Genomic DNA, 24,744 nt, shown 5'->3' on the forward strand with positions numbered 1-24,744 from the left:
CTAATTATTGGTTTTTCAAAAATATGGTGGGCTTTATTCCGCATATATGTATTGGTTAATATTAGAATTACCTCAGCCCTCATATAGTATATATTACGATTTTCGTTATTCTATTAAACTTTATGCCGAATTAATGGGTTAATTTGTATGTTATCTTAATAAAATTTCTTCAATAAATTGCGAGAGTATAAAATGTTCGGTTCCACCCGAACTTAGCCTTTCCTTACTTGTTTCTTATTAAAACTTAAAAGTGAATTACAAAAATTCGTTAAACTTGCAAAAATTCTTTATTTTCTAAAATACTAACGATCAAAAATATAAATCAAAAAATAATTACTGAAAATGGTAAAGTTTAAGCAATTAACGAATTAGGAGCGTTCAGACATAATCACCTTGCATAAAAAAGTCACACGCAGCGATATATTCCCGAAAATTTTATTCAAAGCTAGATCGCAATATGGAAAGTTATGACTGGTTATAACAAAGTATATGGAGTAATCAGGAAGAAGAGAAAAAGGCGCACAAAAATTACAAAGGAGAGAGTTGGAAAAATAAGTTTGAATATTTTGTGCTCACCCAAAGATGACTGTCATGCAGGCGCACCCTACCCACCATTAAGTCGGTGGAAAAGGGCTTAATGGTTTGGAGATGCTTATCTGCGAATGGCTCAAGCAATATTGTGGAGCTGGGAGAAAAAAATAAACTGCTGAAGTTTATGTAAAAATTTTAAAGGAGCACGACATCCCTGGGTGTCAACGGTTAATTGGGTCGAAATTTCTTTTTCAGCAGACAACGCGTCCATTTTTATACTCTCGCAACAAAGTTGCTAGCAACAAAGTTGCTACGAGAGTATTATAGTTTTGTCCACATAACGGTTGGTTGTAAGTCCTAAAACTAAACGAGTTAGATATAGGGTTATATATATCAAAAGAATCAGGGTGACGAGTCAAGGGTGAAGTTCAAATCCGTATGTCTGTCTGTCCGTCCGTCCGTGCAAGCTGTAACTTGAGTAAAAATTGAGATATCTTAATGAAACTTGAAACACGTGTTTCTTGGCACCATAAGAAGGTTAAGTTCGAAAATGGGCGTAATCGGACCACTGCCACGCCCACAAAATGGCGAAAACCGAAAATACTTAAAGTGCCATAACTAAGCTATAAATAAAGCTATGGAAGTAAAATTTGGAATGAAGGATCGCACTAGGAAGGGGCATATTTGGATGTAATTTTTTTGGGGAAGTGGGCGTGACCCCTCCCCCTACTAAGTTTTTTGTACATATCTCCCAAACTACTAAAGGTATATAAACGAAACTTTCAGGAGTCGTTTTTCTCAGGTATTTCCTTATACAGTCCAAAAATGGAGGAAATCGGATTGTAACCACGCCCACCTCCCATACAAAGGTTAGGTTGAAAACTACTAAAAGTGGGTTAACTCAATAACGAAAAACGACAGAAACACTAAATCTCACATAAGAAATGGCAGATGGAAGCTGCACTCTGATATTTTTACAAAATGGAAAATGGGCGTGGCGTCGCCCACTTATGGGTCAAAAACCATATCTCAGGAACTACTCGACCGATTTCTATGAAACTTGGTTTGTAATAGTTTCTTTACATCCTAATGATATGTTGTGAAAATAGGCCAAAGCGCTTCACAATCACGCCTACTTCCTATATACCAGAATTTTAAGACGATCTGAATCGTTTACTTTACAATATATAAAGTAAGCACTAATGAAGATATCGGTGCAGAACTTTGCACAAATACTATGTTAATAGTGTGGCAGTCCCTTTCTAAAAATCGCCGAAATCGGACCACAAGTTTTCAAGGCCCCATATATCGAACATGAGGACCTCGGTGCTTCCAACCTAATATTAGGGTTTCCAACTTTCCATGGACTTTATACGATATATATGACGAATATGTGGGTCAAATTGTCTTTGATAAATTATTAAATAAATAAATTGCGAGAGTATAAAATGTTCGATAACAACTGAACTTGTTTATCTACTGTAAATATGGTGTTTGAACCGAACTTGTCTTAATAGATAAAATATGAACCGATTGTTGAAATTTTTACAGTAAGCAAATTTATGCGCTAGATCACATACTCCCTTGGTTTCATAATTTTATTTTGCTTAATATCAGAAATATGTATTTGACTAACCAGAATTGGAAAAAATCGAAGCTGCAACGTCTTCTTACGGTTTACAACTGTATTGTCGCAGTTGCAAGGGACTTCGGTCCCGCGATAAATCGCAAAAGATCTAATGTACTCTTCGCCTTCAGTAATTATCCCTTTTTTCTTAACCGATCATTGCCCAATTGCCATTCAACGCTATAAAGTTAAAAATCTTACCGGATGCCAGTTGAAATTTGCACCCCCTTTGCAAGATTAACAGTCCTATTTTGTATCTATAATAGCCTGAGTATAGTCGCTTATAGCCTACTTTAGGCCTAAAAAAACATTTAGACAGGGTAGCGGTGATTATGACAGGCTACAGATTGCCAGTCGCCTGTGTCCAGGTACACCGAATCGTTAATTTCGTTGGAAATGCTATGGATAAAAAGAAGGTTTGTTCGGCGGCCTTCTTAGACGTGTCTCAGGCTTTTGATAGAGTTTGGCAATAATGCGAAATAATTGCTTCCTACCTAAAAGATAGATAATTTCGCATAAAACAAGAGGATGTATACTCAAACTTGCAACCGATAGAAGCGGGTGTTCCCCAGGGAAGCGTATTGGGGCCAATGCTTTACTAGCTTTTTACAAGTGATATCCCCACTGACTCAAGTTATGTGACAGCGACATTTGCGGATGACACAGCCCTGTTAGCAGCAGGAGAGTCAACCTCAATATCTACCCTTCGAGTACAAACAGCAGTCAATGCAATTACTAAATGGGCTTCCAAGTGGCGCATTAAATTAAACGATTCCAAATCAATGCTCGTAGACTTTACTTAAAAAAAAACATCATAGCATCCATTTATATAAATGGTACTCCTATACCACATCACAATAATGCTAAATGCCTAGGAATTACCCTAGATGCTAAGCTTCGCTGGAAACAGCATGCCAAGAAAAAAAGATGTGAGCTTGATCTAAAATTTGCTAAGTTTTACCATCTAGTCAGTAGGAGATCCACGCTTTCAATCGAAAACAAGCTGTTTATATATGATCAAGTACTAAAGCAAATTTGGGCCTATGGAGCTCAACTATGGGGTTGCTCAAGTCAAAACTATATTGCCTGCATTCGCGCTTGCAAAATAAGGTACTAAGAAGTATAGTTAATGCTCCTTGGTATGTTAGGTCTGCTGACCTTCACCGTGATCTTGGTGTGAATTCAGTGTGTGTGATTGGCGTTGCAACCGTTTAGCCGGTTATAGACGAATCGACGATAGTGCGCCACTTCTCTCTCTCCTTCGCCAGTTGGAGATCCCAAGTGTAACCAGCTCGCTCTCCACCTGGTCGCTCCAACGGAGTGGAGACCTTCCCCTTCTTCGACTTCCTCCGGCGGGTACTGCATCGAACACTTTCAGGGCTGGAGTGTTTTCGTCCATTCGGACAACATGACCTAGCCAGCGTAGCCGCTGTCTTTTTATTCGCTGAACTATGTCAATGTCGTCGTATAACTCGTGCAGCTCATCGTTCCATCGTCTGCGGTACTCACCGTTGCCAATGTTCTGAGGACCATAAATCTTGCGCAAAATTTTCCTCTCGAAAATGATGTCGTCTCATCTGATGTTGACATCGTCCAAACTTCTGCACCATAAAGCAGACGGGAATGATAAGCGACTTGTAGAGTTTGATTTTGGTTCGTCGAGAGAGGACTTTACTGTTCAATTGCCTACTCAGTCCAAAGTAGCACCTGTTGGCAAGAGTGATTCTGCGTTGGATTTCGAGGCTGACATTGTTCGTGCTGTTGATGCTGGTTCCCAGATATACGAAACTATCTACTACTTCAAAGTTATGGCTGTCAACAGTGTCGTGGGAGCCAAGACGCGAGTGCGCTGACTGTTTGTTTGATGACAGGATATATTTCGTCTTGTCCTCGTTCAACTCCAGACCCATTCGCTTCGCTTCCTTATCCAGCCGGGAAAAAGCAGAACTAACGGCGCGGTTGTTGCTTCCGATGATATCAATATCATCGGCGTACGCCAGGAGCAGTACACTCTTATAGAAGATTGTACCTTCTCTATTTAGCTCTGCAGCTCTTATAATTTTTTCCAGCATCAAGTTAAAGAAGTCGCACGATAGTGACTCACCTTGTCTGAAACCTCGTTTGGTATCGAATGGTGTTGCTCAACGTCAACTTACACAACCGTATTAGTTTTGCGGGGATATCAAATTCAGACATCGCGGCTTAAAGGCAGCTCCTTTTCGTGCTGTCGAAAACAGCTTTAAAATCGACAAAAAGGTGGTGTGTGTCGATCCTCTTTTCACGAGTCTTCTCCAAGATTTGGCGCATGGTGAATATCTGGTCAGTTGTTGATTTTCCAGGTCTAAAGCCACACTGATAAAGTCCAATCAGTTTGTTGACGGTGAGCTTTAGTCTTTCACACAGTACGCTCAATAGAACCTTATATGCGATTTTTAGGAGGCTTATCCCACGGTAATTGGCGCAGATTGTGGGATCTCCCTTTTTATGGATTGGGCAGAGCACACTGAGATTCCAATCGTCAGGCGTGCTTTCTTCCGCCCATATTCTGCAAAGAAGCTGATGCATGCACCTTATCAGTTCTTCGCCGCCGTATTTGAATAGCTCTGCCAGTAATCTATCGGCCCCCGCTGCTTTGTTGTTCTTCAAGCGGGTAATTGCTATTCCGATTTCTTCATAGTCGGGTAATGGAACATCTGCTCCATCGTCATCGATTGGGGGATCGGGCTCGCCATCTCCTGGTGTTGTACTTTCACTGCCATTCAGCAGGTCGGAGAAATGTTCCCTCCATAATCCCAGTATGCCGTGGACATCGGTTACCAGATTACCACCTTGGTCTCTACATGAGGATGCTCCGGTCTTGAAACCTTCGTTAAGTCGCTTCATTTTTTTCATAAAATTTTCGAGCATTTTTCGTCGATTTTTCATTGGTACTTCATGCGGGCTTCGCCTTCTCACTTTAAACGTAAGAGGCCTTCAGACTTAGCAAGGCAACTGTAGCAGCAAATGAATTTCTCTAACATTTAGCTTTTAATTATTATGTTTAACTTATTAGAAATGAATTGTTGTTAGTATTTAATCATTGTATACTAGGTACAATTGTAATAAAAAAAATTGCTTCCTTGTATACATTGAAGGTTAATCCTATTGAAATATCGATTATCTTACCTGTCTTTGAAGGATGTAACTGAACTCGGTAGCAGTATTGCGGCGGCTGTCACTCATTCTGATTAGAAGATTACGATCCTTAGAGAGTAATTAACAGTGTTTATTTCGAATCTTTGAGGAAGTAAGGAATAAACAGCAAAATCCACAATTATATATACTCTATACATATATACATATGTTTTTATATATTTAAAGTAAGCACTTTCAGTTATTTTTACTCAATTTGGTATATATTTTTATCAGGGAAATATTCAAGGTTGCCTTGTTTTAGTAATACACCTTGAGTCTTTACAGTGGGAACGGTATACAATTTTGGGTGTTACTTTCTCTGTTATTGCGTTGAAGGTATAAATTATTTGTTTGTTTTAGATTGTTTTAGTGTTTCGCTTATCTGCCGACCTGCGACAACGAAACAGATGTGACAATCGGTCGGATTTGTGTATTGCTGTTTTTTAGAGTGGGTGTGTTGATGGTTTGACTTGAGGTGGCGAGGTAGATGGGCGAGAAGTGATTGTGTAAATGCGAATCACAAATTACGAATTTCAAGTGCCTGACTCCCACGAGTGCTCTGACTTAGAAGGGCGGCTGTACTTTGCGAGCTGTCGTTTTCGTATGTGCGGCTATATGTGTTGTGAATTTTACTGTCGGATTGTATGTTATTTGAAGGTCTCTTCCTTTTCTACATAATCATTGGCTTGTTAACATTAGTTAGGTGAAGTCTCGTGCCGCACTTCGTTCAATTGTATGTTGCTATCGTTTTGTCCACATGTAGAAATTGATTGATTTTTTGTTCCGCTTTTACCTTTTTCAGCACTCTATTATAATACAGTTGCTCGGGATGTTAGCACTTGTCTTTGCGTTTTACATAATACAATAAAAATACATAACTAATTTAATTGCGGTTACGTTCGTTATTGCAACGTTATTCACTGTCAAGTTCAAAAATGTTCAAGCAGTTGTTTTTGTTATATGACACAGTTGCGGCGGTGACAACAATTTGGCGTCTTACACGTTATACGGTCGAGTTGTAACTGCTTGCTTGCTACGCTATAATGGTAAACTTCATGCGAGAGGATAACACCATCGTCCTTCTCGCCGTTTGCAATAAATATTCTCAACTCTCTTCCCTAATAGCTGGCCAGCATGCATTTTATCGCTCTACTCTCGGCTCTAAGGAACAACACTCATATTTGTCTAGCGTTGCCAGATTAGTTCTAACAATTGCCATAATCAAATCAAAATCGCTGTCCTTAATATCAATTATCGCATTAAAAAAGATCTTTGTGAGGCCCTAGCAACAGAAGTTTGTCTTATTGCAGATTATTTTGTATTATTGTATATTTAGTTGTGTACGTCCTTGGTTAAATAAAGTACTTCAGAAACCAGCAAAACTTTATGGTTTTTTATTTAAAACCAGTACTATGAATATTATTTTCATATGTATATACATGCATATGTATGTATGTGAGTATATTTATTAGTAGTCGTAGGTTTGAATTCGAGCGGCGAGCTTTGCCTAAGCAGTGGAAAGCTTTCAAGCGGTTATGTATTCATCATGAAATCATTAGTAGCTTTGAAAAAGCAAAACCAAAGTTCCGGTGCATGACTTCGATGCGGGAACGTGTACGAGTAGAATGTGTGTGCAAGATAAAGAGAGACAAGATTACGACTAAATAACGTAAATACAAAAGCTTTATGATGTGAATTAGATGTTTGAGGCAATCACTTTTCATTAAAAATATTCTTATGATATGAACATCATAGCCCTTAGCTGAACAAAAAATCGCACGAGAAGAACCCCCTTCGTTAGTGTGACCGTAGACAAACGCGTTGAATTGGTAAGAAAATGCCATACTACTATCACATCATGTCGTAAGGTTTACCCTTAAGATTTATTTTCGGATAAGCCAATAACCTTCAATTCTACCTGTACAACAGCAGGGCTCAGTCATCGTTAATAATCAGACCTTAGACAAAGCGACAAACAGCGAAAAGGAAGAACGAATGACGCGCTGTTGTAAACTCGGCTATGACCGATAAAGAGCGCAGGTTGACTAACATCAAGCACACTTGCTTAAACATTAAATTTTCGGACGAAAACACAACTAATACACTCTTTTGCAGTATATTTTTACATCATTTTAATATACATACATTTGTATGGGTACAAATGTAAATTTATACAGTCTAACAAATGTTTAGTCGTATCGCGTGACTCGATAATCAAAGATACTTTCGTCGAAAACAGATACTATGTCGATCACCTCTTGAGTCAAAACTCCAGCATCGAGCAAGCGTCGCAAAATACTAGCGGACTTGCCATCAAATTGATTTCCATTAACTTCAAGCCTATGTAGTTTAAGAGGCTTTTTAATTGTTGTTAAAATTAAATTCATTGCATCGGGACAAATGTGATTCCAAGTAATATTAAGATAGACTAGAAAGTAACAAGAACTGAGATACTTGGCCACTGTTCGCCCGCCATGAGTTCCCAACTTATTACTACCAATATTTAAATGTGTTAAAGTGTTGCTGAGGACTATAGCACGGAAAAGGTACTCAGTGCCGTCACATCCAATGCAATTGTAGGCAAAGTTTAGTTTTCGAATTTTGCTCTGTGGCGTTTTCAAGTACTCGCTTATTATTTCCATATCACGAGATTGAAATTCACATTTTTGCATTTCGAGTTCTTCCAGCTTGTTCTGCCAAATAAGTGATGACACTGTATGTGCAATCTTAGTCGTGTCCAAAGTAATTCGTTTGCCCATTAGACGATTACAAACGAAACTTCGAATAGAATTGGACTTATAAATGGCATCGGCAAGTAATGGAAAATCATATTGAGTGATACTACAATTCGAAACGTTTAAATGCCGAAGAATTTTCGATTCGATAATGAACTCATGCAGAGCCTCGATATCTGGTGTCGTTACAATTGTTCCTGCATTGCAGATAAGTATATACATATGTAAGAAATCCCAAAAATACGACAAATACTCCGACTTCACTAACCTTCCAATATCAGATCTTTAACTTTCATCCGTGCACCTCTATTTTGCAGCAGCTCAAAAAATCTTGTTGGCAACTGCATTAGACGCAATTCAATGCGACTAACTGGTACAAGACTTTCGATAAAACTCAGAAGTACATCATGCTCATAAGGTAGCAAGTGAATGCCTGTCAGTCGCACTGTACAGAGGGTTCTTCTTTTTAAAAAGCTAACAACCACCAAAAAATCATAAACTGGATGAAATTTTCGACGCAAACGATTTTCAAATTCAAGAAGATTGAAACGGAAATTCCGATAAGGACGTCTGTCATATTCTCTTTGCCAGCAGTCCAGAAGCAAAAGTGTAAATGGTCTCCTCGATTTCTCCTCCAATGGCTGCGGACATATTTTGTAGTTTTCGCACATGACGCCGTGAAATTGTTGCTAGATAACTCATATATTTCAAAAATTTTATATATTTTAATAAAAAAATTGTTTTATGTCTTGAAATCTACTACTTTCTACAAATTCTTGGCTTGCTCAAATTATATAAAAATATTGCTACTTTATATATAAATTAAAGAGTATGTAGTACGTTGTTTTCGTACGCTTGATCTCCACGATAGAAAATTTTAAATAGAAAATAAATAAATGCTAGCCGACCATAACCATTATGAGCCTTAACTAATATGCCATAATGTCAAACCCGACAAAAACCTCAAGAAATAGAAGAGATACAAAGCCATAAGCTTAAGTTACATAGCTCGCGTATGCGATAAGCTTAAGTTAAATGCGCTTGACTGTGTATATGTCGAGAACCTCCATAAATGCACTTTTGAATGCGTTGACAGCTGTGATACAAAGTGATACTCACTTTTTATTTGCGAGTTTGAAAACGAACTAAATAATGTGGACGACGATTTTAAATTTATAGAGATTTTTATAAGCAGTGTACATGTATTCAACGCTAGGGTGGGTAAAGAAGGTGTCTTTGGCACAACAGTCGGAAAATTCAGCCTCCATGACGAAACATCGCCAAACGGTCTGAGGCTGATCGACTTCGCTGGGGCCCGAAATATGGTCGTATGTAGTACTAGATTCCAGCATAAGAAAATCCATCAAGCTACTTGGCTGTCGCCCGATCGAATCACTCGCAACCAGATCGATCATGTTGTGATAGATGGTCGACATGTCTCCAGTGTTTTTGATATACGCTTCGTGGTTCCAACATCGACTCGGACCATTATCTTGAAGTTTTCAAGACCGGAGAACACTCCTGTAGGACCCCCAGAGGTGACCTAGTTGTTGATGACCAGAGTATACTGTGTTTGTGGAGGGAACACTTCTCCAGCCTGCTGAATGGCAGTGAAAGTACAACACCAGGAGATGGCGAACCCGATTCCCGAATCGACGACGATGGAACAGATGTTCCGTTGCCCAACGTTGAAGAAATTAGAATAGCAATTACCCTCTTGAATAACAACAAGGCGGCGGGGGTCGATAGATTGCGGCCGAGCTTTTCAAATACGGCGGCGTAGAGCTGATAAGGTGCATGCATCAGCTTCTTTGTGGAATATGGTCGGAAGAAAGCATGAACGACGATTGGAATCTCAGTGTACTCTGCCCAATCCACAAAAAGGGAGACCCCACAATCTGCGCCAATTACCGTGGGATAAGCCTCCTCAACATCGCTTATAAGGTTCTATCGAGCGTACAGTGTGAAAGACTAAAGCCCACCATGGACAAACTGATTGGACTTTATCAGTGTGGCTTTAGACCTGGAAAATCAACAACTGACCAGATATTCACCATTCGCCAAATCTTGGAGAAGACCCGTGAAAAGAGGATCGACACACACCATCTCTTTGTCGATTTTAAAGCTGCTTTCGACAGCACGAAAAGGAGCTGCCTTTATGCCGCGATTTCTGAATTTGGTATCCCCGCAAAACTAATACGACTGTGAAGCTGTACCAAACGAGGTTTCAGACAAGGTGACTCGCTATGGTGTGACTTCTTTAACCTGATGTTGGAAAAAATAGAGCTAAACAGAGAAGGTACAATATTCTATAAGAGTGTACAGCTACTGGCGTACGCCGATGATATCGACATCATTGAAAACAACACGGCGCGTAAGTTCTGCTTTTATCCGCCTGGATAAGGAAGCGAATCGCATGGGTCTGGTGGTGAATGAGGACAAGACGAAATATTTCCTGTCATCAACCAAACAGCCAGCGCATTCGCGTCTTGGCTCCCACGTCACTGTTGTCATAACCAGGGATGGGCACCACCACAATCAAACGAGCATCACAAAATAAGATTGTGTTAGTGTGCTTACTGTGGTACCAAACGAATCAGCAATCAAAAATATTCAGTCTGCTTGCAGAGGTTGAGCGAGCAGGTCTATGCCGCACGGTTGTACAATGCGAATATACGCACGTGCTAATGAATGTAAAAATTAATAATAATTTATATTTAATATAAATTATAGTAAAATTGGATAATATAATAATTTAAAAAAGTAATTTAGTGCTATTTTATAATGCAAAGATTGTTTTTATTCCATACGTAAAATATACAACTTCGTCCGCAACGACCTGCACAGTCAACTGCTGATTGCAGACTGATTTTATCGTCGTTTATTTATCGTTTTGTCCCATCGTAGGTGCTCGTTTTACGCTCTTCGCTTGTGCGTGTTAGTGACAATCAGTGTGTGTACATATACGATCACTTACGCTCTTTTAGCACCTGCTAAGACTTTGCCCATGTCTGGTCATAACTTTGAAGTTGTAGATAATTTCGTATACCTAGAAAGAAATAGAAATACCTAGAAATAAGTAGAAAACTAAACTCTACAAGTCCCTCATCATTCCCGTCCTGCTGTATGGTGCAGAAGCGTTAATGATGTCAGCATCCGATGAGACGGCACTAGGAGTTTTTGAGAGAAAGGTTTTGCGGAAGATTTATGGTCCCTTAAACATTGGCAACGGCGAATACCGCAGAAGATGGAATGATGAGCTGTATGTGTTACTCCACGACATAGACATATTCCAGCGAATAAAAAGACAGCGACTACGCTGGCTAGGTCATGTTGTTCGAATGGACGAAAGTGCTCCTGTTCTGAAAGTGTTCGATGTAGTACCCGCTGGTGGAAGCCGAGGAAGAGGGAGGCCTCCACTCCCTTGGAAGTACCAGGGGGAAAAGGACCTGTTTTCACATGACAGATGAGTGGCACGCTGTTGTGGACTCGGCTATAACCGCGTAAGCGGTGTCAAGAGAAGAAGTACATGTATTCTATTTATTCTCGAATTAAGCAACAGAAGGAAAATTTAAACTGCCTATCTTGTTTATTAAAACTTCATCACCCCTTATCTTTAAATATTTGATAAACATCTTTTTAACAAATTAAGAAATATAATATTATATTTCACAAAATACTTATATATTGCGAAGAAATCAAAACACACAAGGGAGTAAGTAATGTAATGTTAGTTGCTATAAAGTCCTACGCAAATTTGTAAATGCCCCGTGGTATATACGTAATTCAGACCTGCACCGTGATCTTCATATAAAAATGGTCCGGGAAGTTATTCACGAGACGGCATTGAAACATTCAGCGAGGTTGCAAAATTACGTAAACGCAGAAGCCAGACGACTAGGAGAGATTAGAAATAGCAGGCGTCGACTAAAGCGAACAACATTCTACGAACTTATACGAAAATAAAAAGTATTATATGTAATATTTATTTTCTGAAAAAAAACGCTTATATTGTATTTATCTTTTAAAATTAGAAAAATATTGCTTGTTAGTACAATTTTGTTTTGTTTCACTAGTTGCAATCATATGAAATGTAAAACTACATCTAATTACGTTTCAATAAAAAAAAAAGTTGCTATTCTTAAGAATGTGAAGTAGGGATGCAGAAAAACATCGATGTTTGCTATACGATGCATCGAGGAAAACCGATGTTTTTGACCTTCCGATATACATCGTTATAATCGACTTGGGATTATAGTGTACTTGGATTATTTATAACGTTTTCTAAATAATGTTTGGAAGTATTGGCTTGTGGTAGAGACACAATTAATAAAGTTTTAAATAATATTTAGAGCAGCATATACTTGAAATTTATACTTGAACGTGGATACGTGGATAGCAACGTTTACAACATTATACATATTATATCTACAACTGCTTGCACAGTGACAGCAAGCGTCACTTAATATATCAATATATGGGATCGCCTATGGTCTACCTATCCTAGATACCATTTATAATTAGCGAAAAATCAACTGGAGGCTGTCTATCGAGGCTAAAAGGAATGTGTTTCGGGCATTCGTTCAACTTATGGTCAACATAATCTGCCTACTGAACGTACTATTCGCATCAACATCACCCATCTTGAGATCCAGCATTCATTATTGGATTAATATTCGACCGAATAGACAACGTCCAGAGCCCATTGAAGAAAATATAGCAACCGTATCTGAGAGTGTACACGAAGACCGTGGAGAGTCGATTCGGTGCCGTTCGCACCGAACTGAACTGATCCAAGAAGTTCCACCGTTTTCAGGCAAAATTCTATTGAATTTTTTGTGTTTTTTCTTTAAAAAAAATAGCGAACCTCGAAATGGATCACCCATTACCTAGTGTTTGATATTTGAGATATAAAATCAACCTAATAGTAAATATATAGAATTATAGCATTAGGACGTTTTATATGCTCCTATAAAACTATAACCAAAGTTAAACTAATTTTTCTTCACCTTATATAAAAGAAAATAATGTTTTATTAGTGGATCTTACCTTTTGAAATTGTAACAAAAGGTATTTTTGCACATCATAGCAATCCCCACATACAAAAACTGCAAATAACATAAAAACCCTCTTTAATATATGTACATAGAAATGCGAATATTTCGGTAAGAATATTAAATTTCACATTATATGCGTAAAATTCTGTCATGTACCTATCATCTGAACCTTGAAATTCTCTACATCACTGGGCGAAAAGTGCATCCATAAAAATTTAATAGTGGTTAGTGAAAAAAAGAATGCAAACATAATTTCGCGCCGTACCCAGACAGATATAATTACTCACTTGCCAATAGCTTGCTGTACGCTTTGACCTGTATGAAGCATGCATTCCAAATTGGACTCTAAACACCAAAGCGCAAATGGTGAAATGCACGCGTCGTCCTCTGCTCCCGCAATTTGACGATGCAATTTAAATAAAATTGGATGCCTTAACATCGTCTGCGTAGACTCGGCAACAGACGTCCGAACGGGCAGTAAATGGCTAAACAAGGGCTACCTAAATTTGTATGTCTGACTTAATGACCGACTATCTGAGCTCTGTTAACGAGTGCAGCCGAATGTCAGACAACAATAAACAATGTGTATAGGTTATCGAGCGCCACTGTGTTCAAGTTCATAAATACTCAAACGAAATCTTAATAAACATATATTTTCTTTATTATGACTTAAATTTCTAGTTAGCGAATCCAGCAATTGGATTTGAGTTATATGAACAATAATGATAATATAAAATGGAACATCCGTCGTCTACACTGGATCTGCAGCTATGGGTTATACTGAGAAGTCACAATGTTACAGTACGGTTAATATAAAATAGAATTTGGAATTTGGTACTATTAGTTCAGCCGAACATATAAGATTGCACACTGTGACGGAGTTTCGTGTGTGAAATTACGTATTTGATTTCCTCTACCTGTTTACCTGTCTGTCTGCCTTGGCCGCTCCATATACAGGCTAACACACACATACATACATACGTATACGTATGTATATATCAGCCAGCCAGCAAGCCATCCAGCCAATCGAAATCCATTATTTTTGGTGTTTTAATTGTTGTGTTGCTTTTTCACATCACTTTACCTAGCTGCAAAACCTCAGACAGTTGCAGACATGCACTTGTTTCCCAACCTCTGTCCTTAGTCTACTGTGCCTTCGTCTCAATCATCATGTCAGATTTGGCACGAGCTTGCCGATCGCTTCGAGCCATTACAGACAGACTGTCGCAGTTTAGGTCAGCAGTGCATGTGCACATGCACTTATTTTCAATTTTAAAAATCAACACACTTCTCGAACGCCTACTTAACATCATTGTGTAGTCGTTGTCATACAGATGTTTCAGATTTTGTATTCTTTAGCAACCTGCAGGAAAGCAAACTGCATCTACAGTAATGTTGCAAATATCATCATTGTGTAGTCGTTGTCATACAGATGTTTCAGATTTTGTATTCTTTAGCAACCTGCAGGAAAGCAAACTGCATCTACAGTAATGTTGCAAATATTACTCTTGACCGTAGAAAAAAGCTCAAATACATTTCTAAATTATTTTAATCTTATATTCTAATACTCCCAATAAGCCCAAAGATATGTTAAATTACATGGTTTGATTTTGATTCCAGTCATTTGAAAAGAAGCGATACAAATGAGACCATAAGAAATCTGCAACAGAGTTAAGGAATATAAATCAGGTTTTAGTGTTTACTTACAGTGGTAAAGTATATGATAGTTAAGCATTTTCGGCAGGGTGCTTTAGATAATGCTTGTGTATTTCGGATTGAAGGCAGAGACAGGCACGCGAAGTCTTCAAACATTTGAGAAGGCAATGCAAAGTGGAAAGAACAAAACAAATTAGCTCCTGGTTTTAACTAACCACACATCAGTTAGTACTCGCATGTGAGTCGGATATGTTGGGTTTGCTCAAGGCCTGACCTGCCATTTGCTTCATGCCTATTACGCATTCTCAAGACTCAGCATGACTTTACTATATACATGTATATATATTTAATACAATTTCCTTTCCTTTTTATACTCTCGGAACAAAGTTGCTTGCAATAAAGTTGCTACGAGAGTATAATAGTTTTGTTCACATAACGGTTGTTTGTAACACCCAAAACTAAAAGAGTTAGATATAGAGTTATATATACCAAAGTGATCAAGGTGACGGGTAGATTTGAAATCCGGATGTCTGTCCGCCCGTCCGTCTGTCCGTCTGTGCAAGCTGTAACTTGAGTAAAAATTGAGATATCTTGAAACTTGGTACGAGTGTTTCTTGGCACCCTGAGGTTGCTTTCGAAGATGGGTAAAATCGGACCACTGCCACACCCACAAATTGGCGAAAACCGAAAACACATAAAGTGTCATAACTAAGCCATAAATAAAGATATAAAAGTAAAATTTGGTACAAAGGATCGCACTATGAAGGGTCATATTTGGATGTAATTATTTTGGAGAAGTGGGCATGGTCCCGCCCCTACTAAGTTTTGTGTACATATCTCGTAAACTACTAAAGCTATATCAACCAAACTTTCTAGGGTCGTTTCTTTTATATACTACCTTATACAGTCCAAAAATGGAGGGAATCAGATTATAACCTACCTCCCATAGAAAGGTTATGTTGAAAACTAATAAAAATGCTTTAATTCTGTAAGGAAAAATACCAGAAACCTCATTCATTATAAAGATGGTACAGATGGGCTGCACTCAAATCGGTATATATTATAAAATTTTAAATGTATGTGGTTCCCCCCACTTATGGGTCAAAAACCATATCTCCGAAACTACTCGACCAATTTCAATGAACTTTGATTCGTAATATTTCCCTGTCATTCCAATGATATGGTGTAAACATAGGTCAAATCGGTTCACAACCACGCCTACTTGCCTTAACTTTGAAGTCAAACTGAATCGTTTACTTTGCAATCTATAAAGTAAACACTAGTGAAGATATCGGAACAAAACTTTGCAGAAATACTGCATTTATAGTGTGGCATTGCTCTTCTAAATATCACCGAAATCGAACCATAAGTCAACATGAGAACCTCAGTGCTTCAAATAAATTGTTTACCGAAAATATAGGTAAGTCTCTCAGATATTTTGAAGAAATTCAGAGGGAATATTTTTCTTCCAATAATATGTCTCCGTGCCAAAAATGTGTGAAATCGGATCATAACTTCCCCAAGCTCCCAGATACCTAATATTGGGGTTTTCAAACTTTCAATGGTCTTTATGCCATTGTACATACATATTCTCCATCAAGAATTATTCACTTTTGCATGCGCTCAAACCAATTTTCGAAGCACTTTTTTTGAGCGATTGTCAAATTGTGCGAACCTTTTTTACGGCCAGGTGTTCATGCAATATCGAATGTATACTGGTGGGAGAAATGCATAGGCATGCATCTATCTGAAGGTATGGTATATGACGGTCTTGCATTATCAGTTCACGTACGACATCGATGTTTTCTGGCACAATGGCTGTTTTTGGACGACCTTCACGGAATTCGTCTATGAGCGAGCGTCGGCCACGATGGAATTCGTTGTACCAGTTTTTCACATTGCTATAGGATGGTGCTTCATAGCCATACAAAGATTTTAGTTCATCGATGCACTTTGTCGCGATAATCCACGTCAAAAGTTGTGAAAAATGATCGCACGAAAATGTTCACGAGTTAATTTCATTTTTTGGCCGAGATGAATTTTTTAATTCCCTGTAAATAAAACAATTCACGATTAAATGACAAAACGTTCTGAGTGATGTTATGCTAAAAAATGTCAAACTTTCCAATGGAAATGTCAGATTGCACCTGGCAACACTTAGTGTTGCCTAGGCCAGAAATATATATAGCAGCCCTCGTATAATATTAGTATAGACAAAAAACGTTATATAGTTTTGAATATTAATTCTAAATTAATTAATAAACACCTTCATATTTACATATGAACTGATTCTTTACTTATTTTGTGATGTTATTTGTTTTTGTTTTGTTGTTGTTACTATACTAGTTAACTAAATAAATTTGTTCATGAAAGAATCGGCATCGGCATCGGCTTCGGCCAAAAATTGGGTATCGGTCGGACACTAGTTTGAATGTGTATTCATTGATTTTCGCACTTGTCTTACTTAGTTGTGCATATATACCAGAGAGCAGCTTCGGGTATGTTCGAGTGTGTTCAATCACACTAGCTTAAATTCGGTACGAGTGTGTCGTAACACTCTTCAAACACGTGTTCGATCGAGTTTAGAACCCGAAGCGAAAATAACGCAAACGAACAATCAAGACGGTCCTATCTTCGAGTGCAAGCAGCAAACTCGGATTTTATGTATATTATATTTTCGGGTGTGTCGTGCACGTGTTGATTGTGATCGACACACTCGAGTGGCACTCGAAGACCAAAAAATAATAGATAAACATACGTACACACATATGTATGTATGTTGGCGTCGGGATGACGCGTTCTGTCTTAGCTTTTTTGGTTGAATAATTTGAATATTAGACGTACATAGTACATATTATAAAAGAATAATTCAATTTAAGAATAGAATTCACTCAAAACTTATTTTATTTATTAATTCATAAATCATAAATAAAAAACATTTCATTGCACTTAAATATTTTAATTTTTTTTAAATCACAAATTTCAGGTGTAGACCAGATAAGGTGTTTGTGCCATTGGAAATGTTCTCACAACCCGAATTTTCTATCGTTGTCATTAAGAATTATAAAAAGTAAACAAAACAAACAAAACCAATAATCGTTGACAATCACTACGCAATAATAGCATGACTGATCGAAAATGATATATCCGTTGCAGCTCTCTGATATATACCCGCCAGTTCGGCTCACCAGTGAAACACTAGTGAGTTCACTACTTACCGGTAATCACCACTCGTTACCCCCCATAATACCGCAATGCAATTCACTCATGAATTTAACACGGCGATGTCATTGGCGGTAACCAGTTAACACTACTCACTAGTGATTTCATCACCTATACTTCACTAGCTACCTCGCTACATATATTCGGTTATAATTCACTACCTTTTTCATTACCTACCTCTATTTCAGTACCATAAATAAGTAAGAAACACAATATATTTAAATGGCAATAAATTTAAAATATTAATTTTTATTATAATATTTTCTTTACAATTTTTATTTACCATTTGTATTGTACTCTTGAAAAGCGTCGGCCAATGAGATTATTTACCCATTCTATTAGTTTGGAAAGGCTTTATCTGAAAAAGGAAGATTGTTATTAAAGATTTGTGTTTATTAAAAAATTAATAAAATTGCATAACTTACTCCACGCTGTTCTGCACTTCCTAATGAGAATTTCAATATGATTGCCATTTTTGACCTCTAACTATAAAGAAGTATATATATTTAAATCGTATTAATGAATTCACATATAATATAGAATGAATATATATTATATTCACTAAGTAGTAATCTTTTTTTGGCACATGCAAGCACTCTCAACTTAAACATGTAGGTGCATGCATTGAGTTCTGTGCCAGAATGATCTAATTCTTACCTCGCAGACTTATTTCCTTTCCTACTGCTGCCACGTTTCTTGTCATTTTCACTTTTTTGTTATCACTATAAATAATTTATACTTTTTTGTTTATTAATTATTTATTCACTTTTTTAATAATGAATATGTATATTAAAAAATCAAAACACACAACCGCGACGCGAAGTCAATTGAATAAACCACAAGACTGTTTGGTCGAAAAACTAAAGTTACAAATTACATAGAAACCGCCGGTTTCTTATTTTTTTAATACAGTGAAGTGCTGAACACAAAGACGACGACATGACACGACGTAGCGACGGCTAATCACAAATGTCGCTTTGAAGCCAGCGTCTTGTACATTTTGAAGACGGCAGCGACATATCAAACAGCAATTTCATTGTTGCCGTACTAACATCTTTCACTTCAATAAAATTTACATATTTAGTTTAAAGTGAAATTATTTACGCAAAAAATGGGTAATGCATAAATGGTCGATTTATTTATTTTAAATGATATATCAAAGCTATTTTAAGTTTCTGCTGGCAAAATAACGTCATACTTGTGAGAACTTTGAATAATTTTACATTTCACATGTTAGTGGCAGCTCTACAGCGGCCATTGTCGTCGGCAAAATTAGAAACATTTCTAATTTGGCGACAACGACAACTACAAGCCTGTTGTCGCGTAGTCGTGCTGTTGTCAAAAAATCTGTGCCCATAAGAACGCGTGTATTTTAATATTTGATAGATGTCGCTCGTCGCTTGTCGTCTTCTATGTGTTCAGCACATGAATCATGGTTTCAATGACCGAAATGTAGGCAAAAACAATAATGACCAATAATTATTCGCAACTTGTACATACTGTACAGCTCCAGTTACCGATGCTTGACTTGACTCAGCTTCGAAAAATTTGGCTTGGAAAACTTAGATGCAGTTATACTTCACACAACTTCAACTTCAGCTGTTATTATTATAGTTTCTGGGTAGAGTTGCCAGATGTTCAGATTTAGCTTTAAAACTAAGTTTTTTAAATTAAAATATCACCAAGATTGAAGATTTTAAAACTAGTATACAAAAAAACTTCACTGTTAGGAAATCTGTGAACACGTTAAGATTTTCTGTTTGAAAGAAAACTCTTTAATAAATACATATATGAATATAGCTCTGAGCAGAATAGCACAAAAGAAACGTGCACGCGTAGTTCAGTTTTTCGATATTTAGAATTGTTAGAGCCAAGCGTATAAATGATAGGTGAATAAATAATTTATTCAAATTGTATTTGAACATTTACAATCAATTTTTCATTACATAAATTCGCAAAATATTTTTTTTTGAACAGATCACCACAAATTCTTGGAGAGATTCGCAATAGTTATGTTTCTGTTGCAAAAATTATCCTCATATCGAACCTATTTGATTTGATTTGTTTATTGCACTTAAAGTTAAATAAGTATTTGCGTTATAAATAAAATAAAAGATTTTTTTATTAAACACATTAAAAAATAATTGTTGTGAAAAAGGTATTTTCCTCTGAATTATCTAATTTTTTCTTTATTTGAAGATTTATAAATATTAAAGATTAGAATTTTAACATATTTAATTTTAAACGAAAACATTCAGGCAACACTGGAATAGTGTCATAATGAGAATGAAAAGAGAAACAGTGAGAGAGGGAGAGCAGTACAAATGTCAACGTAACTTAGAGTTCTAAATTCAACAGACTTTCAAGTCAAGTCATGCGTTCGGTAATCAAATACATGCAAGGTCCATTAAACGGATCTTTTATGTGACAGTTCTCAAGTCTCTCTAGGTCAAGCCAAGCATCGGTAACTGGAGCTTACCAGTTGCTCTGCCGTTGTTATTCTGCGTTATTTTTGCTAAGATCTCTCAAATGTGCTTTACCACCCTTATTTGACGCTGATTTTTACTGAGAGTACTTATTGAGAACAACGTACTCTAGATCGCCCTTTCTTCTCTCTCAATCTCGCTCATGTACTATTGCTTCTCTGAATTACCTTGTTGTCGTGAATTCTCTAGTTACTTGTAATATAAGAATTCACTAGTGCAATTCACAAATTCATACCGGCTGTACTGCAGGGTATATACAATACAATATATATATAGAAATATGTATAAATTCAAGCTCAAGAATTATACTCCCACTACATCTACATGTAGTATGTACTGTCGAGCTCACACGCTTTGCAAAACATTTGAAATTCATTTAACCATAAGTGTCTAAATTACACTTTCAAATTCAATTCCTTCCCAGACGCGCCAATAATAAATTATTTTTCTTCAACTGTTATTGTTATTGCGTGTTTTATGTGTTGTATTTGTTACTATTATTTACTTGATTCACGTCCTTGATGTCTCGCCATCGGATTTCCGTATGCTAATTGAAGAGATATTCTAATCAGATTAGATAACATCAGAACTGAAGACTTGGATATGCATAAGTACCACAACATTGCATCACATATAGATTGTTGTACAATGAACAATTTTGCTCCGACGACACAATATAAATACCGAAAGATACAATTTAATTTAATTCTTTGTTTAAAATATCCTCTATTCCCCGAATTCACAAATAATAAAAACCGAAATTTGGCAGTAAGTCTGAATATATTGTTCGTTAGACATTATTAATACTAATAATTAAATCAGCGGATCACTTCATTAAAGTTTCAGGAATGAAAAGTGTGTGTTGTCAAAATGTTTCAAAAGTTGAGATTATGTATACAGAGCATGTTCGAAAACGTAAACTAATTAAAACCACGGCAGTACATCTTTGCCAAATATTCATGTATTCGAATACCCAAAAAGAATAAGTTAATTTATGTAAACAGTAATATATGTAAACACATTTAAATTTCACATTTTATTGTTGTTCCGTATACATATTAATTTTTTACTTAAGTGATTTAATAGCAAACGTAAGTAAGTAAATGTAAGAGGACTTTTTTGAACCATCTGTTTTGATCGACGTCTTCATTACTAGACATATTTCATTTGGCTCGGTTTTCTCTGGTGACCCTGAGACGGTTTTTTTTTTTTTGCATCCAGGACTAGCGTAAAAAGTAGTTTCGTTTTCCTTTAATTATTAATGCAGGTTTTTGGCTTTTTCTTTCAACAATAAAGAACTCTCTTGCCAGTTCTTATTTCACAAACGGATAAAGATATTTATCCATTTTTAGCAGCTCATATGTTCGTTTACGATTTTTAAAATCCCTTGTCTTTTCATTTTAATGACATAAGAACTAAGAACGTCAAACTGGATCCTTTTTGTAAATTAACGACATTTTCAGCAAAAACAAGTAAGGAAAGGCTAAGTTCGGGTACAACCGAACATTTTATACACGCAATTTATTGATGTAATTTTATAAAGATAACACAATTCGACCCAAATATTCGGCATAAAGTTCAATAGAATAACGAAAATCATCATACATAATATATGGGGACTGAGGTAATTCCTAAACCGATTTCACTCGTTTTCACCACCAAGATACAATATATCAAAGACTATACGGTCACTTAATTTTATATTACTTATAATTAGGTATATGGGATCTGGGGGATCCGATTTTAACCATTTTTGGTACAGAGACAAACTGTTATAAGAAAAAATTCAGAGGGAATGAATTAAATTAAAATATCTGAGAGATTTACCTATATTTTCGGTGATAAATTACCCTTAGGCACTGAGTTCTTCATGTTCTATATCAGGGGCCTTAAAAAGTCATGGTCCGATTTTGACAATTTTTCCACAACTGATGTCACAGCTCAAATACAGTATTTGTGCAAAGTTTTATTCCGCTATCTTCATTTGTTCCTAATGCATGTATTATAAAGAACAATTCAAAATTGAGTTATGTATATGGGAAGTAGGCGTAGTTGTGAACCGATTTCGCCCATTTTTTATCCGTGTTATCAGAGTGTCAAGAAAATATTATATACCGAATTTCATTGAAATCTGTCGAGTAGTTCCTGAGATATGGTTTTTGACCCATAAGTGAGCGATGCCACGCCCATTTTTCATTTTGTAAAAAAATTTCAGTACAGCTTCCTTCTGCCATTTCTTATGTAAAATTTGGTGTTTGTGACGTTTCTCGTTAGTGAGTTAACTCACTTTTAGTCATTTGCAACCTAACCTTTGTATGGGAGGTGGGCGTGGTTATTATACAATTTCTTTAATTTTTGGACTGTATAAGGAAAAGAAACGACTACAGAAAGTTTGATTTATACATCTTTTTTGATTTGCAAGATATATACAAAAAACTTAAAAAAAAAAAATACATCCAAATGTGCCCCTCCCTAATGCGATCCTATGTTCCAAATTTTATTTTCATAACTTTATTTATGGCTTAGTTATGACACTGTATAGGTTTTCGGTTTTCGCCATTTTGTGGGCGTGGCAGTGGACCATCTTCGAAAGCAACCTCCTCAGGGTGCCAAGGAATATGTGTTCCAAGTTTCATTAAGATATCTTAATTTTTACTCAAGTTATCGCTTGCACGGACAAACGGACGGACACACATCCGGATTTCAACTCCACTCTCCACCCTGATCACTTTGGTATATATAACCCCATATCTAACTCTTTTATTTCTTGGTGACACAAACAACCGTTATGTGAACAAAACTATAATACTCTGTGCAACATGTTGCGAGAGTATAAAAAAGAGACATTTACTATTAAGGGATTCCTCGATTTCAGAATTATTTAATATCTATACAAAATACATTCAATTATTGAAACTTTTATTGTTCACGTTTTAGAGCTTTCGTGTCTTGTTCACGTTTTAGAGGGTTAATGTTTTCGAGCGTTCGCTGTATATAAATATGTAGAGAGATTATTTTGAAAACTACTTAAACGTCATTAACTTTTAATCAATTTTAACCGAATATATACATATAATGCATAACCTTTTCTTATTTATCTATTGTACAGTTTTAAAATGTGAGTATATTAACTATAGTATAAGTAAATATCATACAAAAAGTATGGTTAAGGCTTAGTTGAATAACCAACCAGGAATTATCCCTGACCTATTATACTATTTGTGATGACTTTCATTTTTCTAGTCAATTCAGTACCAATTTGGTTCAAATTGGTTCTCATCGTAATCAAATTTAGCAATTTACCCCATATAGTGATTTAATCGTTCTACACCGTGATCTAGACCACATACAACTATTATAATAAAGTTCTACCAAAACGAGAGTGTACATATATGTTTCGCTTACTCCCTAACATAGCCCTTCCTTACTTATTATAATATGTGTATCTATATGTTCTCTCCAGTAATTGGATTTATCCAAAACATATCGCTTATTTACATGAATAGTGTATTAACTAAAAAAATACAACTTGTTAGTTGAGTATGTAGAAATGTGCGCAATTTCATCATGTACATTGTATAAAAATTCCATTCTGATGCGTAGAAAAATAAACCGTGAAATAAGAATGTGACGTTATTCAACTTGAAATGTTGCATTAATTTTTAACCACAACAACGACACATCTTAGTTGTGCCAAAATTAGTCATGTTTTTTTCAGAAATAACGACATATTTTGGTTACAACGGTATTTGTGAAAAGGTAATTAAATTCTACATATTGAATTTTTTAGGAATAACGACACATTTAACTTATGACATAGAAATTAATTTAAATTTTTCACAAATAACGACATAATTCGTTTCGAATATTGGCCAAAAGTGTCTTGGGCAGCAGGACAGCGGTGGAGAGGGTCGTCAGGAATATGAGGCTACACTTCTACTGGGTGCCAGGCCAAAAGGCAACGAAATCGTAAACGGGATTGCCAAGAGTGGTGTACAGCTGTCACACGGAAACATGATGAACATCGGTAAACCCATGCACATTCTGTACGACGACATAGACAAGCGCATGGCCAGAAAACTCAAATCTCGATAGAAGGATCTACCGGTGTGTAAAACTGCAAAGGTTATGTGCAAAGAGGTAGATCAAAAATATACAAGGTTCCTACAGGCGCTCGATAGAAAGGGCTGTAGTACCATGGTTGGCATTCTTACCGGTCACAGCCTAGTGACGGCACATGCCTATAAGATGGGGCT

General features: G+C 36.6%; 2 protein-coding genes and 1 long non-coding RNA gene across 3 annotated transcripts in view; all 3 read right to left on the reverse strand.

The window, feature by feature from the left end:
- Nucleotides 1–7,283, reverse strand: part of LOC105219948 (putative sodium-coupled neutral amino acid transporter 11) — a 64,599-nt gene extending 57,316 nt beyond the window's left edge. Inside the window, exon 1 of the mRNA XM_054232992.1 lies at nucleotides 5,324–7,283. Coding sequence (XP_054088967.1) covers nucleotides 5,324–5,380 — 57 coding nt within the window. The 5' untranslated portion in view covers nucleotides 5,381–7,283. The remainder of the gene's footprint in view (nucleotides 1–5,323) is intronic.
- A 149-nt stretch (nucleotides 7,284–7,432) lies between these two features.
- On the reverse strand, nucleotides 7,433–8,849 carry LOC105219947 (protein NLRC3). Its single transcript, XM_011196307.3, has 2 exons — nucleotides 8,336–8,849; nucleotides 7,433–8,264 (listed from the first exon to the last, which is right to left on the reverse strand). Exons 1-2 carry the CDS (start codon nucleotides 8,736–8,738, stop codon nucleotides 7,522–7,524), a joined length of 1,146 nt encoding a protein of 381 aa, XP_011194609.1. The 5' UTR covers nucleotides 8,739–8,849; the 3' UTR covers nucleotides 7,433–7,521.
- Nucleotides 8,850–18,219: 9,370 nt separating this feature from the next.
- Nucleotides 18,220–19,715, reverse strand: LOC128922467 (uncharacterized). Its single transcript, XR_008471671.1, has 3 exons — nucleotides 18,660–19,715; nucleotides 18,428–18,488; nucleotides 18,220–18,360 (listed from the first exon to the last, which is right to left on the reverse strand). It is a non-coding gene; the product is annotated as an uncharacterized LOC128922467 (long non-coding RNA).
- Nucleotides 19,716–24,744: the final 5,029 nt, after the last annotated feature.

Source organism: Zeugodacus cucurbitae, chromosome 6, assembly GCF_028554725.1.
Source record: "Zeugodacus cucurbitae isolate PBARC_wt_2022May chromosome 6, idZeuCucr1.2, whole genome shotgun sequence".
In the NCBI taxonomy this organism is placed as follows: Eukaryota; Metazoa; Arthropoda; class Insecta; order Diptera; family Tephritidae; genus Zeugodacus; species Zeugodacus cucurbitae.

What these genes read in the sequence shown, in the direction of transcription:
- LOC105219947 (XM_011196307.3), bottom strand. Translation starts at nt 8,738, where the DNA reads ATGTGCGAAAACTACAAAATATGTCCGCAGCCATTGGAGGAGAAATCG. An exon ending in TAAAGATCTGATATTGGAAG is followed by an intron (nt 8,265 to 8,335) that starts GTTAGTGAAGTC and finishes TCTGCAATGCAG; the next exon opens with GAACAATTGTAACGACACCA.